The sequence below is a fragment of the Lathamus discolor genome, chromosome 6 (assembly GCF_037157495.1).
Source record: "Lathamus discolor isolate bLatDis1 chromosome 6, bLatDis1.hap1, whole genome shotgun sequence".
Lineage (NCBI taxonomy): Eukaryota > Metazoa > Chordata > Aves > Psittaciformes > Psittacidae > Lathamus > Lathamus discolor.
Window position 1 is genome coordinate 64,394,159 of NC_088889.1, and position 13,546 is coordinate 64,407,704.

Below are 13,546 nucleotides of genomic sequence, written 5' to 3' on the forward strand. Positions count from 1 at the left end.
GTTGCAACTTTAAATACAAATATAATCCTTTCAATAAGCTGTCCCTCTACTATTAGTAGCTTTTGAAAGCATGTTTCACTTAGAACTGTTTAGCCTCTTTATTTAAAGTTGTCACTAGTATGATATTGACTGGTTCAAAGTCAGTATAAACGTGAATAAAACTTAGTAAGAATGTTTGTTAAAGAATTAGTGGGGAAAATTATCTGGATCACAAGGGACAAGCTACAGCATGTCTGTACGTCCCAGTTTCCACTGAGACACAAATATGACCCAAAAGTGTAACTCTCATTTTAGAGGAAGACAAACTGAAATTGAAATGGTGTATTTATGCTTTTTCGTAAGACTATGAGAACTTGAAGGCTTTAATGCTGATTCCAGCAAGCTGTAGCTCTTTCTTTGTCACATAATAAGTGACAGATGTCCACCTGAACACTTACCCTCTGTGTAGCTATGGCACTACAGGATTTCAGTGTGAGCTCTTGTGCAGATGTCTTTTTTGTCCATTCTGGCTACTATGTTCAAGACCTACAAAGAGGCTAAAAAGAACATTAAAATGGGTCTAAAATCAGGAAGAAAAAGGGCACCTTATAGGCTTTACTTCTGACTTCTAGAATATAAAATCATGCTTTTTGTGTAGGTCTGTCCAATTCCTGCTGATCTCTTGTATGGTCAGCCAAGAGATTCAAAAGTTAAGCATCTCCTTGTGGTACTTTCTAAGAGTTATGAACTTCACTGAAAAAAACCCCACCCAAATTCATGCTGTGCCTAAGGATGAAGTTATAATGTACCTCCCAAATGCCTTTTAGCAGCACAGATTCTGAAAATGCTAATGTAACACCTTTTCTGACTTAACTACCTGACTGTACGATATTATTTGAGTATGCACACTAGTTACTTAACAGGGCATGTGTCATCAGTTTGAAACTTTCAGCTCCACTTACTGGGGATGGGAAAGGGCCCGTTCTGTCTCAGACATTACTACAAGGCAGTGTATGGTCTCTCACAAGGCCCAGAGAACAACTCACTGAGTTTAGATGTTAAATTTGGCTACATTCTAAGCTTGGTATGAATTTTTCTGTGTGTGAGAAAGAAATCAAAACAGTACTTAAGTTTTTAAAAGTTAAAAAATCAGGAGCTTCTGCTCAACCAGCTCAAATTGATCCATGGGGTATGTATTATTCATAAACCAGTTTTTTTATTGTCATTGATTTCTGTATTTTGAATAAGTAATTTTGTCTAAGCATTAATTTTTGCACTTAATATCAAAGGGCAAGTTTTAACATGGTAACTTGTTTTCTCTCTTTAATGCATGCAGATTTTGAAGTGGTTATTACACGGGGTTTATGCACTTTGGCTTTTCTGGGAAGTAGTTGTTTCCTTTGGCAATATTAGAAGAACACAGTTTAACAAGCTTAGCTGTAGAGCAATTCTGAAAGATGAGGAACTTCACATGCTATTTGGAACAGTTTGCAATCGCTTTTAGATGATGATTGATAAAATAGCCTGTTGTTAAATGCTGATGAGATAAGCTTGTGGTGTTTATAAAAACATACAGGAAAAAAATAAGTCATAGTTGTAAGCATTTTAGGTCTTGTAAGATGGTAAAGTTGTTGCAGCAATGTCTTTGAACAGAAAAACAGATGAAAGGGACATGGAAGTATATAAAAATGCTGTTGGACTTTTAACCCACTACAACATAGCCATGGTAAGGAGACCTGCTAAATATAACGCCCTAAATACGTAAGTAGGGCAAGTGAACAACCAGCACCAAAAAGACCTGTTTCACTGGAGACCTAAGTCTCCACTAGCTTCTATAGTGACCACCAGTACCCAGTACTCAGCCAGGTTTTCAGTCAAACAGCAATCCTATACATTTAGTTAGGAAACAATGAGTGATTTATTTGTGAAAGTACTCATTGCTAGTGAATCTGTAAAATGAGGGATTGAATATACTAACTTTTTAGAGACTTAATGGAGATGGATAAATACAGTTCTAATAATGGTATGCTTGAGGCAGTTTAAGCTACTGGCAGACTTGCGTTTCACTTTAAAGAAATGCTTTAACAGGTAAGAATACAAAGTCTGTGGGCTTAAGTAAATTATATTCATCAAAGAGTTGGAAGCCTGTTAAGTTGGTTAACAATAGGTACTGCTTGCTGGTCTAATTTAAAACATAAATACATAAGAATTACAAGACTGGACCACCTTTTCCCGTCACTTTCATGGAGGTATCCATTTATGTTTTGGTTTAATTCTAAAGGCTGCTTCAGAGGTGAAACAGCTCCAAACATGTATCAAACACACAAGATTAATTGCTGCATCAGGATAAGTACACTCTGTAGTTACTAAACTAAAATGTATTAAATGCCATTTGCACGTAAGGGAAGCTGTGACTCTTACTCAGTTGTGAGGTTGCTACCTGGAAAAGTATAAAAAGCATGCTGCTCTCCCTGAATAAACTCAAGATGGTTCTTGTGATGAATATGGCTGGAATCTAAGGCCCATGAGAGAGACAATCACTGAAAGAACAGTCAATGTTCTGACCCTCCCTGCCCCCCCCCCCCAAAAAAAGAAAGTCTGTTTATTTTTGCAGCAGATTTAATAAAAATGTAGTATAAATAGATGCTTATACTGCACTACGACCAGCAGATGTCAGTGTAACTCAAAGCATTACTTCAGATTTTAGTGCTATAAGTTTCATGACTTAGCAGAAAAAAATCCACTCTAAACAAACAGCAAGATTATACAGCTTTACCCACTGCAGTACATACTAAGACTTACTAAGTCTTCAGAAACCAATAGTTAACGGTATTCTTGAATAAATGTGACCTAATAAACATGCATATCTTCCAAGTCTATCATAAAAATACAGAATTTATGCAAAACACAACAAAAATACCAGAGACTACTACTTACTCAGATTTCAATTAGAAAGTGTTCTACATAATAATGTTACACTGTAAAATTTTCATGTTCTGCAGACAGATAATGCATCAACCAAACAAAATTTAAATTCAAATGTTTGGGTGTTTTTTTGTAGCAGTCTGGGTATTCTTAGTTTGGGAACAGACACTTGAACGCGTTTCAGCTGCATGTAAACCTTGACCTTAAAAACACGTACAAAGTAAAAGACGAGAGAAGGCTGTTGAAGTACCAGTTAGTTAAGTCTAAATACAGACTGATAACAAATACAGAAAAATAATTTCAATTGTGTTAGAAACCAACAAATCAGTACCATAGTTAAATACTTCAAACTATCAATGCATTGAAAACACTTCAACAATGATGTTAAACACTTCAACAATGAGGCTTGAATGATAGGGATAACTTTATCTCAAATCCCTGTAATTTGGATGGGATCTGAATGCCTAAATGCCTTTGAATCTGTCTAAGTGAACAGGATTGAATTTATCAGCTGTAGCTGGGATAGAATCATACTCTATAGAAGCATTCGCTATTAATACTGGAGAGACTTTTAATAATACCGCATGTAAATTGATTGAGAAATGTTAGAATGTTTCACATAGAACAGGTTCAAGACCACGAGATCCTGAACTAGAGAATGAAAAAGGAGCAGTATGTGAGAGATGGTGCATTCTGCAAAACAGTGTATGAGACAAATGAGTGGCTCAGGATATACCACATGAAAATTTAGCCCCCTATACCTACATACAGTGAAAGACTTTGATGAGAGATTACTCGGATGACTAAGAAGACTGAGTACAAGGTAGAATGAAGTGTAGAAAGACAGAAAAACAGTAGTACAATTATCTCCATAATCATACTGAAAATAAATGTGGACGTGAGCATATTAATCACACAGATTGTGATAAATTCCAGTGGCTTTCAGTAAACCACTGACAAATGTGCTGTGTTTAATCAAAGCATGGAATATATACTCAGGATAATTAATGTGCATCTACTCTAACCAGCATGCTTATTTTTAATTATTTCTCCTCCTTCTATCTCAATTTGCTCATACAGCCACTTGCGGTCACAGCGACATTCAGCTCCACACTTGTTGGAGCCACACTTGGGGCAAGCATAGAAGCATCCAAGGCAGTCTTCATCCAGGCAATCACAGAGGTCCATCCCACTGTAGAGCAGTAGTCCCTGGCTGTCATAGACTTTACTCTTGGCTGGTAAAACTTGCCTGTATAATGAAAAACAATGTTTATTTCCACCTATTTTGGTGCCAAGCTGCTAGCAGTTGTGGACAGAAGTTTGCTTTCTTCAGGTGTTCATTTGAACACTGTTAATTTAAAAGATGTATGTTACTGTATTTGACAACATTTCTCAGTCCTCAATTGTATCTCCACTATAGTGCTTTGGAAACAATTTCAGGAATGGGAAGGCTTTATTTCTTCAATAGGACACTTACTCAGGCACTTATGAATATTCTTATTTATATGATGTAAACTTCAGATTATCCTCTATGTTGTGAAATGTTCCCTTAATTTACTTTTCTTTTATATTGTGTAGCTGTAATTCAAAGGAGGTCAAGTAGAATCACTTAGGGTTCACATATCCTAATTTAAAAGTATTTTTATGTTTTATCATTACCCCTCCTCTCTGTAACAGTTCTGTTAAACTCCAGAATCCCAGAAAAACTGTTCAGAAGAGACCTCTGGAAGTCACCTTGTCTGACCCTCTTTTCAAAGCCAGGTCAACTCAAATTAAGCTACTTAGGGCTACATCTAGTTGAGTTCTGAACAAATCTAATATCAGAGATGCCACAACACTTGTGATCCAGCATTTTAGCACATACATAGAAAAAGTTTTCATAACATCTCAACAAAATTTCCCTGGTTGCAACTTCTGTCCAAACTGAGTAGAGGAAACAAATGGAGGGGGGAAAGGATGTGTAGTTTGTAAGTAGCACATCTAGCGCCTGCTTTTGTCTTTTAAGGTTAAACTTGGATGGAGAGCAGGCGAAAAGCACGAATGAGATCCTTCTTGCCTGTTTTAACAAACATTGTATTGACTAGTTAAACCGGGATTTTCATCACCATCAGGACAAGACTGAACTGGTTCAAACTTTCTAGTGGAAAATGACAGACAAAATTCAGTTGCATATACCTTTCCCTTGTAGAAAGCGTGATAATCAGTCACATTAAAAGGTTGCTATTTATTACCTAGTGTTGTCCAACTTGGACACTTTTTTTTGGCGGAGGAAGGTATGGTCCCACCTTGCACCTTTTTGTTTCCAAAGTGTAACTACTGGTTTTAATGGAAGATGACAACTCCAATATTTTACATGTAGTCTACTTGATCTTACTGTGTATTCAAATTCAGCCTATTATTAGAAATTTAGTTTGTATAAATAAATCACTTTCTCTATGACATGTATAGTACAGTCACACCTTACCAAATACTTGTTTATATTCTAATTGCCTGAAATATGGACTGTATGTAATACCTGGTCTTTCATTATCTCAGCAATGAGAGTGAGCTTTAACATCCTCAAAACCAAAAAAGCTATCTGTAAAGGTGCAAACATCCACATGGAGAATGTCACAGTGTTACAAGAACACTAATCATCAAGGCTATTTTATTTTGAAGTGAAAGTTAAAGACAGTGTAAGTATAGGAAACAGCTCACCTGTCTGAATTAAATGCCGTATTTTTTGTTTGCAGCCTTCTTTTTTCCCTCTTGCTGGTTTCAGGAGTGAATTCAGTCTGTCGGCCTGGATTAGCAAACTGTAGAGACTTCAAAGCCTTAGCTGTACGCCCCTGAACAAAGACAGAAAATTTCATTTATTTACAAATACAAACTTAAATCTGTAAGAAAATGTTCATTCAAGCCACAATATTGTAATAATTTGGGTAAATTGTTGACCTCAACTCTAAGCACTGGATTTCCCTGGATAAACAACTTCAGTCTTAAAATTCTTCCAGTCTCAAAACACAACAATACAAGCTTTACAGTAGCAGTTTTAATCAATGCTTTCAAATTTCACTCCGTCAGTGTCACACTGATAAGCAACTGAAAAATACAACTGGGCAACAGCCCCAGGGCTGAAAGGGACAACAGCTCTTGGAATGCAATTCTGCTTTGCTACAGGGCATACCTCCCGTTAGAAGACAGGCTGAGAAAGTTGGGGCTGTTCAGCCTCGAGAAGAGAAGGCTGCGTGGAGACCTCATAGCAGCCTTCCAGTATCTGAAGGGGGCCTACAGGGATGCTGGGGAGGGACTCTTCATCAGGGACTGTAGTGACAGGACAAGGGGTAATGGGTTAAAACATAAACAGGGGAAGTTTAGATTAGACATAAGGAGGAAGTTCTTTCATGTTAGGGTGGTGAGGCACTGGAATGGGTTGCCCAGAGAGGTTGAGTGCTCCATCCCTGGCAGTGTTTAAGGCCAGGCTGGATGAAGCCTTGGGTGGGATGGTTTAGTGTGAGGTGTCCCTGCCCATGGCAGGGAGTTTGGAACTAGACGATCTTGAGGTCCTTTCCAACCCTAACGATTCTATGATTCCATGATTCTATATATGGATGAGCTCTTGCCAATTTGATTGCCCACACTTCTACTGATTGCCTGCATACAGCTTGAACACTGCATTCGACAATGTACAAGCTGTATTCCAAACTCAGCACTTAAAGCATTATCCTCCCACTGCCCACAGTCCATTACTGCTCCTGAACGAACACCATGGCCTTCACAGCTCAGACACCACAACTAGCACACTTAATTTGCCTCAATGTAGAGCCACTTGGTAACGAACTGCCTGAGACAGTGGATATTTTTATTTTCAAACTGAAGTTACCAAACCCCAAGTTTATCTCAAATCCTTTAGAAGAAACCTTTGCAGTGCTCAGTTTTAAGCACGAGCTTATTTGCAAGGCCTGAGTAACAGCTTAAAATACCAGTAGCAGTCTAGTATTTACACAAACTTATGAGTTGTAAGCCACCATAGCAGACACGATCATCCACATCTAAAAGGCCATAGCAGTTAATTAGGGAAGTGGAATTTTTAAGGTACTCCAAGCAAAGGTTGGAGTATAGTGAACTCCCACAGAACTAGCAGATGAACCGTTTCAAATTTCTATTAAAAAACTTTATTTCTATAGCTAGGACTTGTATGAAGCAAAGTTCCAACAGCTTGCAGAACTTAAGAGGGACTGGGAAAACTGATCCATATACGTACGTCTGAATCAAGTTTTCGTCTTTGGCGATCTTCAGATTCAACATCCACGCTTCCATTTATTATCTGCATGCATTTGGGACAAAGCTTCCAACCAGGTACAAACTGCCTTCCAAACTTGGCACTTAGAAAAGTTGCATCATCCAAGTCAATTGCTCTCAAGTTTTTCTTTGATAGTTTTCTGTGTATATTGAAGGGATCGCAACATGACTTCTGCAAGTCTTCAAATCTTTCAATGTAAATTTTTGCATGGTGGAAGCAGATTGTATTGTTCTCTGAAAGGGTTATTCCAGTCCTAAGCTGAAGTAACAGTAGATCAGATGAAGATAGATCTTGCTTAGATTTGAAACCAGTGTGACGGGTGTAATAGGTCTTATGGCATTCATTGATAGTTTGAAGCTGAACTCCGACTGAACAAGCATCCATTTTACTGTTTCAGAACAACTTAATTTGCTTATTTTACCTAAAGTAAGTCCTTTGAAGTCTTTAGTATTTTCTATGAAGATCACCCTAAAAAAAGGCATTAAAAATCAATGAGATTTGTGCTGCAAACGTTTACCTGGCAAGCTCGACAGACTAGGTCTAAGTAATTTCAAAGACATGTAAAGAACTTATAGCCTTCTACTCTAGAGAAGACTAAAAATACACTAACTTTAATTCTGTAGTTAAACCAAGCATCTTATTCCTTTCAGGGGCTTTTGATTTAATATTTTTTTTCCTACTACTATAAGCATCAATTCAAAATGTTTAGTAGCATTACTTTCCCAAAAGCAATCTGGGAGCCAGACATGAGGTGGATGAACTCTTCAGACACCAGCCCGCTCTGGTCATTAGTTTCCTGGGGGCCCCCTCTCTCAGCACAAACCTTGCTCGTCAAGACCAGTTGCAAAGGTGGTCCACAGGAAGAGACTGCTGATGGCTAAACAATTCACCCACCCTGTTTCCAAGTAGTTTCTAGGAAAAAAAATGTGCTGAAGGTAGGCTGCACAGGCTGCCTTATGTCAGTTAGTAATTCACATCCAACAGTGCTTCCCTAGGTATTCTTCCCATGTAGACCAGGGGCAAGTCAACATGTGCAGAATCAACCTGAGCCTTTTCAATAAGTGCCTGGTGTATACACAGAAGCTGGTGGCTCTAGATGTCTTCAGTTGTTATGGTCATGTGGCTTTTGCAGTGCCCTCCAACTCAGTGCCATGCTGTTTGATGTAAATATTGGGCAGTTATTTAAACACTAATTCCATTACCAAATACAAAGCTAACTACTGCAGAGTGGTCTCCCACCATTCTAAAGTTTGCTGCAAATCCAGTGCTGGCCCTGACACATCAGAGCCTGAGGTCATCTTGCCTTATTTTCTACTGCAACTTAAAGAACAAATTTCTAACAAAGAAAGGAACTTATCTGCTTTCAAAATATTTGAGAACCTTAACTAAAATGAATACAGTCTAACTGGAATGTTAATGTTCACCTACACACTATGTGAAACCAGAATTCAGACAAAAAGCTGTGTACTGTTTTGGCTGAGATGAGAGTTCAATTTCTTCACAGCAGCTGGTACAAGGCGATGTCCTGAATTTGCACTGAAAATGGTGTTGATAGCACCCTTATGATTTAGCCAATCTTGAACAGTGCTTCTACAGTGCTAAAGCCTCCTCTACTCCTCACACCTTGCTTCCCCCCCCCCCCCCCAACATGTACAAGGAACTGGGAGGTGACACAGACAGGACAGCTTACCCCAACTGACCCATTAGCCATATGGCATCACGCTCATCAATAAAACTGAGGGAGGAGGTTGGGAGCATGGTGCTCAGGGAATGGCCGGGGGTTGGTTGGTGATGAGCAATTGTTTCCACTTGTATTGCTGCTGCTTCTTGGAGTTTATTTTCCTTCTCTTTTTTTTGCCTATTTATGTACTTTTACTGCAATACTGACTTGGAATAAGACTTTCTTTTTTAATCTCTTTTAAAAGACCATGTGTCCAACTTTACCATGGTAATGAAGCAGTTATACTCAGAACTAATCTTTTGTTTTTCCTTAGGCTCATATATTTTGTCTTTCCAACCTAGTAACTGGAATTGTGTATGATCAAAGCTCACAATAGCACAGTTAACATTTGATCAGCAATTTAGCTAACACCAAATTATTCAAAGTCATCTGTTAAAGGCTATGCACCAAGCTTGATGCTCTTGGCAAATTCCCACTGTGGAAGGTAGCGCTTGTGTGTGTGGATGAAGAATCACGCTAGGTCAGTATGAAAGTGACAACATGAATTTTCAGAATTTGCATGTGTATTAGAAGTCAGAGCTCTTGGGAGATCCTCTATTTAAAAACAAACCAACACGAAGCCCCTAACAATTTGTCTTCTGTAAAATAAAAAATAATCACTATGGTTCTATCCTTAGCATGCCCCTGTTTTGGCAGTTGACTACCCTACCTGAAATACCACTATGGGAAACACAGGCAGAGCACATCAAGTCTATCACCACAGTTTGTCCAAATGACAGTGTGCTGCTAACAGAGGTTATCCCATTCACTTGTTTTGTAAGTATTCTTGGAAAAAGCTTCAGATTGCCTGGTTGCAGCTGGGATAGAGTTAATTTTCTTCTTAGTAGCAGGTGCAGTGCTGTGTTTTGGCTTCAGTCTGAGAACAATGCTGATAACACTGATGTCTTTAGCTGTTGATCAGTAAAACTGCAGTGGTTTAAGCTGGTAACTCAGAATCATCTAACCACTCCCTCACTCCCCCCTTTCATTCTCAACACCACCACCCCCCCCCCCCCCACTCCAGAGGGATGGGGAGAAGAATCAAAAGAATGTAGCTCCCATGGGTTGAGATAAGCACAGTCCAGTAACTAAGGTATAACACAAACCACCGCTGCTACCACCAATAATAATAATGATAAGGGAAATAACAAGGGAAGAGAATACAACCGCTCACCACCCCCAGACCGATACATGGCCCAACTCAGAAAGTCCTTGGCTGGAGTAAACATTACTTTGCAACAACTAAAACCATCGGTGTTATCAGCATTGTTCTCAGGCCTGTGAAAAACACAGCACTGCACCAACTACTAAGGAAAAAAATGATCAAGGTGTTTGTCCTGGGTTCAACAGTAGTAAAGACTTTTCAGCCTCTCATGCTCTGCCAGTGAGAAGGGGCACAGCAAGCTGGGAGGAAGCAGAGACAGGACACCTGACCCTAACTAACCAAAGCAGTATTCCATACCACAGTACACCAAGCCCTGTATAGAAACGGGGTGGGGGAAGGGAGAGTTAACCGGAAGGCCCAAACAGCTGCTCGGGGCGGGCTGGGTATCAAATGGCTTGTGGTGAACAATTGCATTGTGCATCACTTGTGTTTACTGTTTGTTTTTCCTTTCCCCTTTTAGTTTTATATTCGCTCCCCTCGATATTTCCCTGCCAACGAGGCCCCACGCTTAAGCACGGTAGGGCAGCTGCTCCTCCAACTGGTGACAGCCCCTGGCCGGCGCTGTGGCCAGGTCCCAGCCGCACTGCAGCGAGAAGCCGCCCGCTCGCTGCCCATGCCGGAGAGCGCTGGCCCCAGGACCCACCTGGGTAGCCGCAGGCCGGGGGCCGAGAAGAGCCGGGCGCCCCTAAAAAACTCTCTGCAGCTACGGGCAGCCCCACCCCGCGGGGCGGCTCCTTCCAGACGCGGCCCAGCCGCTCTGCGGGGCCTGGCCCGGTACTTCGCCGCGGCTAGACCCCACCCTCCCCCGGCGCTAGCCCGTGGCCTCGGCTCGGCCCGACCCGGCCCGGCCCGGCCCGTGGCCTCAGCCAGCCCCTTTCTCTGTCCCGGTACCTGGCTGCGGGCCGGGACGCCGGCACCCGCCTCCCGCGTTCCCGGAGCGGGCACGACCGCCCCTAGGCCCACCCTGCGAACTGGAAAACCCGAGCGGTGGTGCCAAAAAGACGCGAAGGGCGACTACCAGTCGCTGCCAGGCAGTCACACGGAAGTCACGGGGGAGCGACGTAGCAGTTACGTGAGTCCGTAGGGCAGCTCCTCCCACCGGGATAGTTCGCTATTTACTCGAGTGGAGTGTATTTTGTGTAATTTCCTTTTCTATGATCTCTGTGCTTATGGGGATTTATAGTGCTTTCTTTTCCTTTCACTTGCAGCTTATGCATACGATGTTTATACAGCCACTTGACAGTGCTGTACTGTAACGAATGGAAGTCTCTGTGGCTCTTGCTCCAAATGCTAAACATGCATTTGCTTGCTTTCTAATGCTTTCTATGGCTTTTGAAATATTAGGAAGTCCTTGGAAAAGGCCTTAAATCAAAAGGGCTTAGCTTTTCCTAGGAGTGGCCTGTTGAAAATGTTATGTCCCACGTGCAGGTGCAGTTTGAATTTTGACAGCCAGGAGCTACCTTGATGTGCTACAACTTCTGCGTGTCAACTGCTGTGTATATAAACAAGAGCAAACTCAAGAGGTTGGTTGTTCTTCTGTTGTTGCAAGCAACTGGCTATTAAGAACCTGTCCAGAAAATGGGTCAGCAAATGGGTTATGCGTGACATAGTTCAGCTGAGGAAATTGCTCTCTTAAAGGGCTGTTTTGTAGTGCTGATATTTCAGGGTTTCTTGACGATTCTCTGCTGGAATTGTTGCAATATTATTATGTATTGATCTGACTGGAGAGATGTTTTTAATCTGGATTTAATCTGAATTTTCTCATAATATAAAGAGGCTTGAAAGACCCTTGTGTGCAGGCTCATGCTGTCCCAGACTGGTGGCTTCTGAAATGAGGGACATGCAGTGGAACCAGTTTTCTGTCTCAGGAGAAAATCTTCTCATACATTCATGTTTTGTGCATTTATCAGATGTTTGTGAATGCAAGAGCTTTCTCTCATAGTAGCCACAAACTGTTTGGAATGGTGTAACGCAGTGAAGTACGCAGAAGCATCTGCTTTGTTCTGTGCTTGTTCCCATGAGGTGACTTGTACTCTGTAGAGTGTCCTGTTCTTTTGGCGGCTCTTTGCTGAAGGAGAGGGAAGCAAATTTTGTGAAGTGAAATATGGTCACTGTGTACTGTGCTTGGATCAGGGTGATATAACTAATTTATGCAGACTGGACTAAGAAGAAGCTTATGTTGCAGAACTGAATGTGTTTATACTGAGTGGAGTCCATATTCTGTTTTCTTTCTTTTTTCAGTTCCTTCAGTTAGGTCCTGTATCTATTTGCTGTCATCTGCCCTGTGCTGCTAAGCACCTTCTAGACAGGAGCCTAACATTTAGAAATAATTCCATTTCCTTTTCCTTTCCTATTCTTTTTGTGGCCTCTGGCCACTATTAGTTGTTTTTTGTTTTATTTTTACAGCTTCCCAATTCTGCCAATTATTATAAGTCCGTTGAAGTACTTGATTATTGATTAAACACTTGATTATTGAAGCTAATATACATGCACTTACAGTTAAGTGTCTAAACTAACACAACACACTAAGATGGAGATATATGGATATATAGATGTATATACATACATATGTTAAGAATTTCCCTCAGGTGCAATGAAAAGCAGTATCACTAATAATAGACTCACGTCAGCTTTCTCAGCACTCCCTAAGGGGTGAAGGGTTGAGTACCAATGAGCAACAGTAACAGCCCAGGCAGATAATCACTCTATTTCATAAACTTTGAGGGTTTATGGGTTCTTGGAGGGCCCCAGTCAGAGGGAGACAGCTGGGTCGCAGCCTGCTGTGGTCCAGGAGAGAGCTCAAAGGGGCTCTCTATTGGGATCATTGTTCATAGGGTGGTAAGATGATTGGCTTGAGTCATGTAAATTTTCACCCTGGTATCTGGTATTTGTCAGGAATGATTTACCATTTCAAAAGAGCTCCTGATGTGCTAAGGGAGTATCCAGGCATTCCTGTTACCTGCATGGTCCTTCTTTCCTTCGTTGAGGGATTGGAGTCAATGGTCAGGGGCTGCCCAGCCATCCAACTCCATGCATTTATGCAAAGGCTAACAGGCATTCTTTGGGAAGCAGATCGGTCCAGGAGAGAGTGGGGGGATGCGCCACCACAGTGACCTCCTGTCCTCACTTGAGCTTCTGCAAGCCTCCTGTTCCAGTGCAAGGTGGTCCAGTAGGATGTCTGATAATGTGACCCAGGAGGCTGTTTCATAGTGATCTTCCTCAGCATAAGGAGAGAAGAACACACACATGGCAAGTCCCTGCTACATCAGTTACTGCACATCTGAAATGTGTCCAGATACTAGAATAATATCTGTAAGATAGCATAAAATACATAAAATACAAAAAATACAAGTCATTTGGCACACCGGGGGAGCTCTGTCCTACAAGTCTTTCTCCTGCTTCTCTTGTTGCTAATGAAACAGCCGCTCTTTGGTTTCAGGCTTTAACCTATTTTTAGATTCCTTTTATGCTGTTG

At 41.1% G+C, this 13,546-nt stretch overlaps 1 protein-coding gene across 2 annotated transcripts; it reads right to left on the reverse strand.

Moving 5' to 3' along the window:
- Positions 1-2,580: 2,580 nt before the first annotated feature.
- Positions 2,581-11,139, reverse strand: ARL14EP (ADP ribosylation factor like GTPase 14 effector protein). 2 transcript variants are annotated; one of them, XM_065683285.1, is made up of 4 exons: positions 10,963-11,139; positions 7,148-7,654; positions 5,602-5,732; positions 2,581-4,153 (listed from the first exon to the last, which is right to left on the reverse strand). In XM_065683285.1, exons 2-4 carry the CDS (start codon positions 7,568-7,570, stop codon positions 3,925-3,927), a joined length of 783 nt encoding a protein of 260 aa, XP_065539357.1. In that variant the 5' UTR covers positions 7,571-7,654; positions 10,963-11,139; the 3' UTR covers positions 2,581-3,924. The 2 variants fall into 2 exon arrangements, with proteins under 2 accessions (XP_065539357.1, XP_065539358.1); XM_065683286.1 differs by lacking the exon at positions 10,963-11,139 and adding an exon at positions 10,715-10,882.
- Between the last annotated feature and the right edge of the window lie 2,407 nt (positions 11,140-13,546).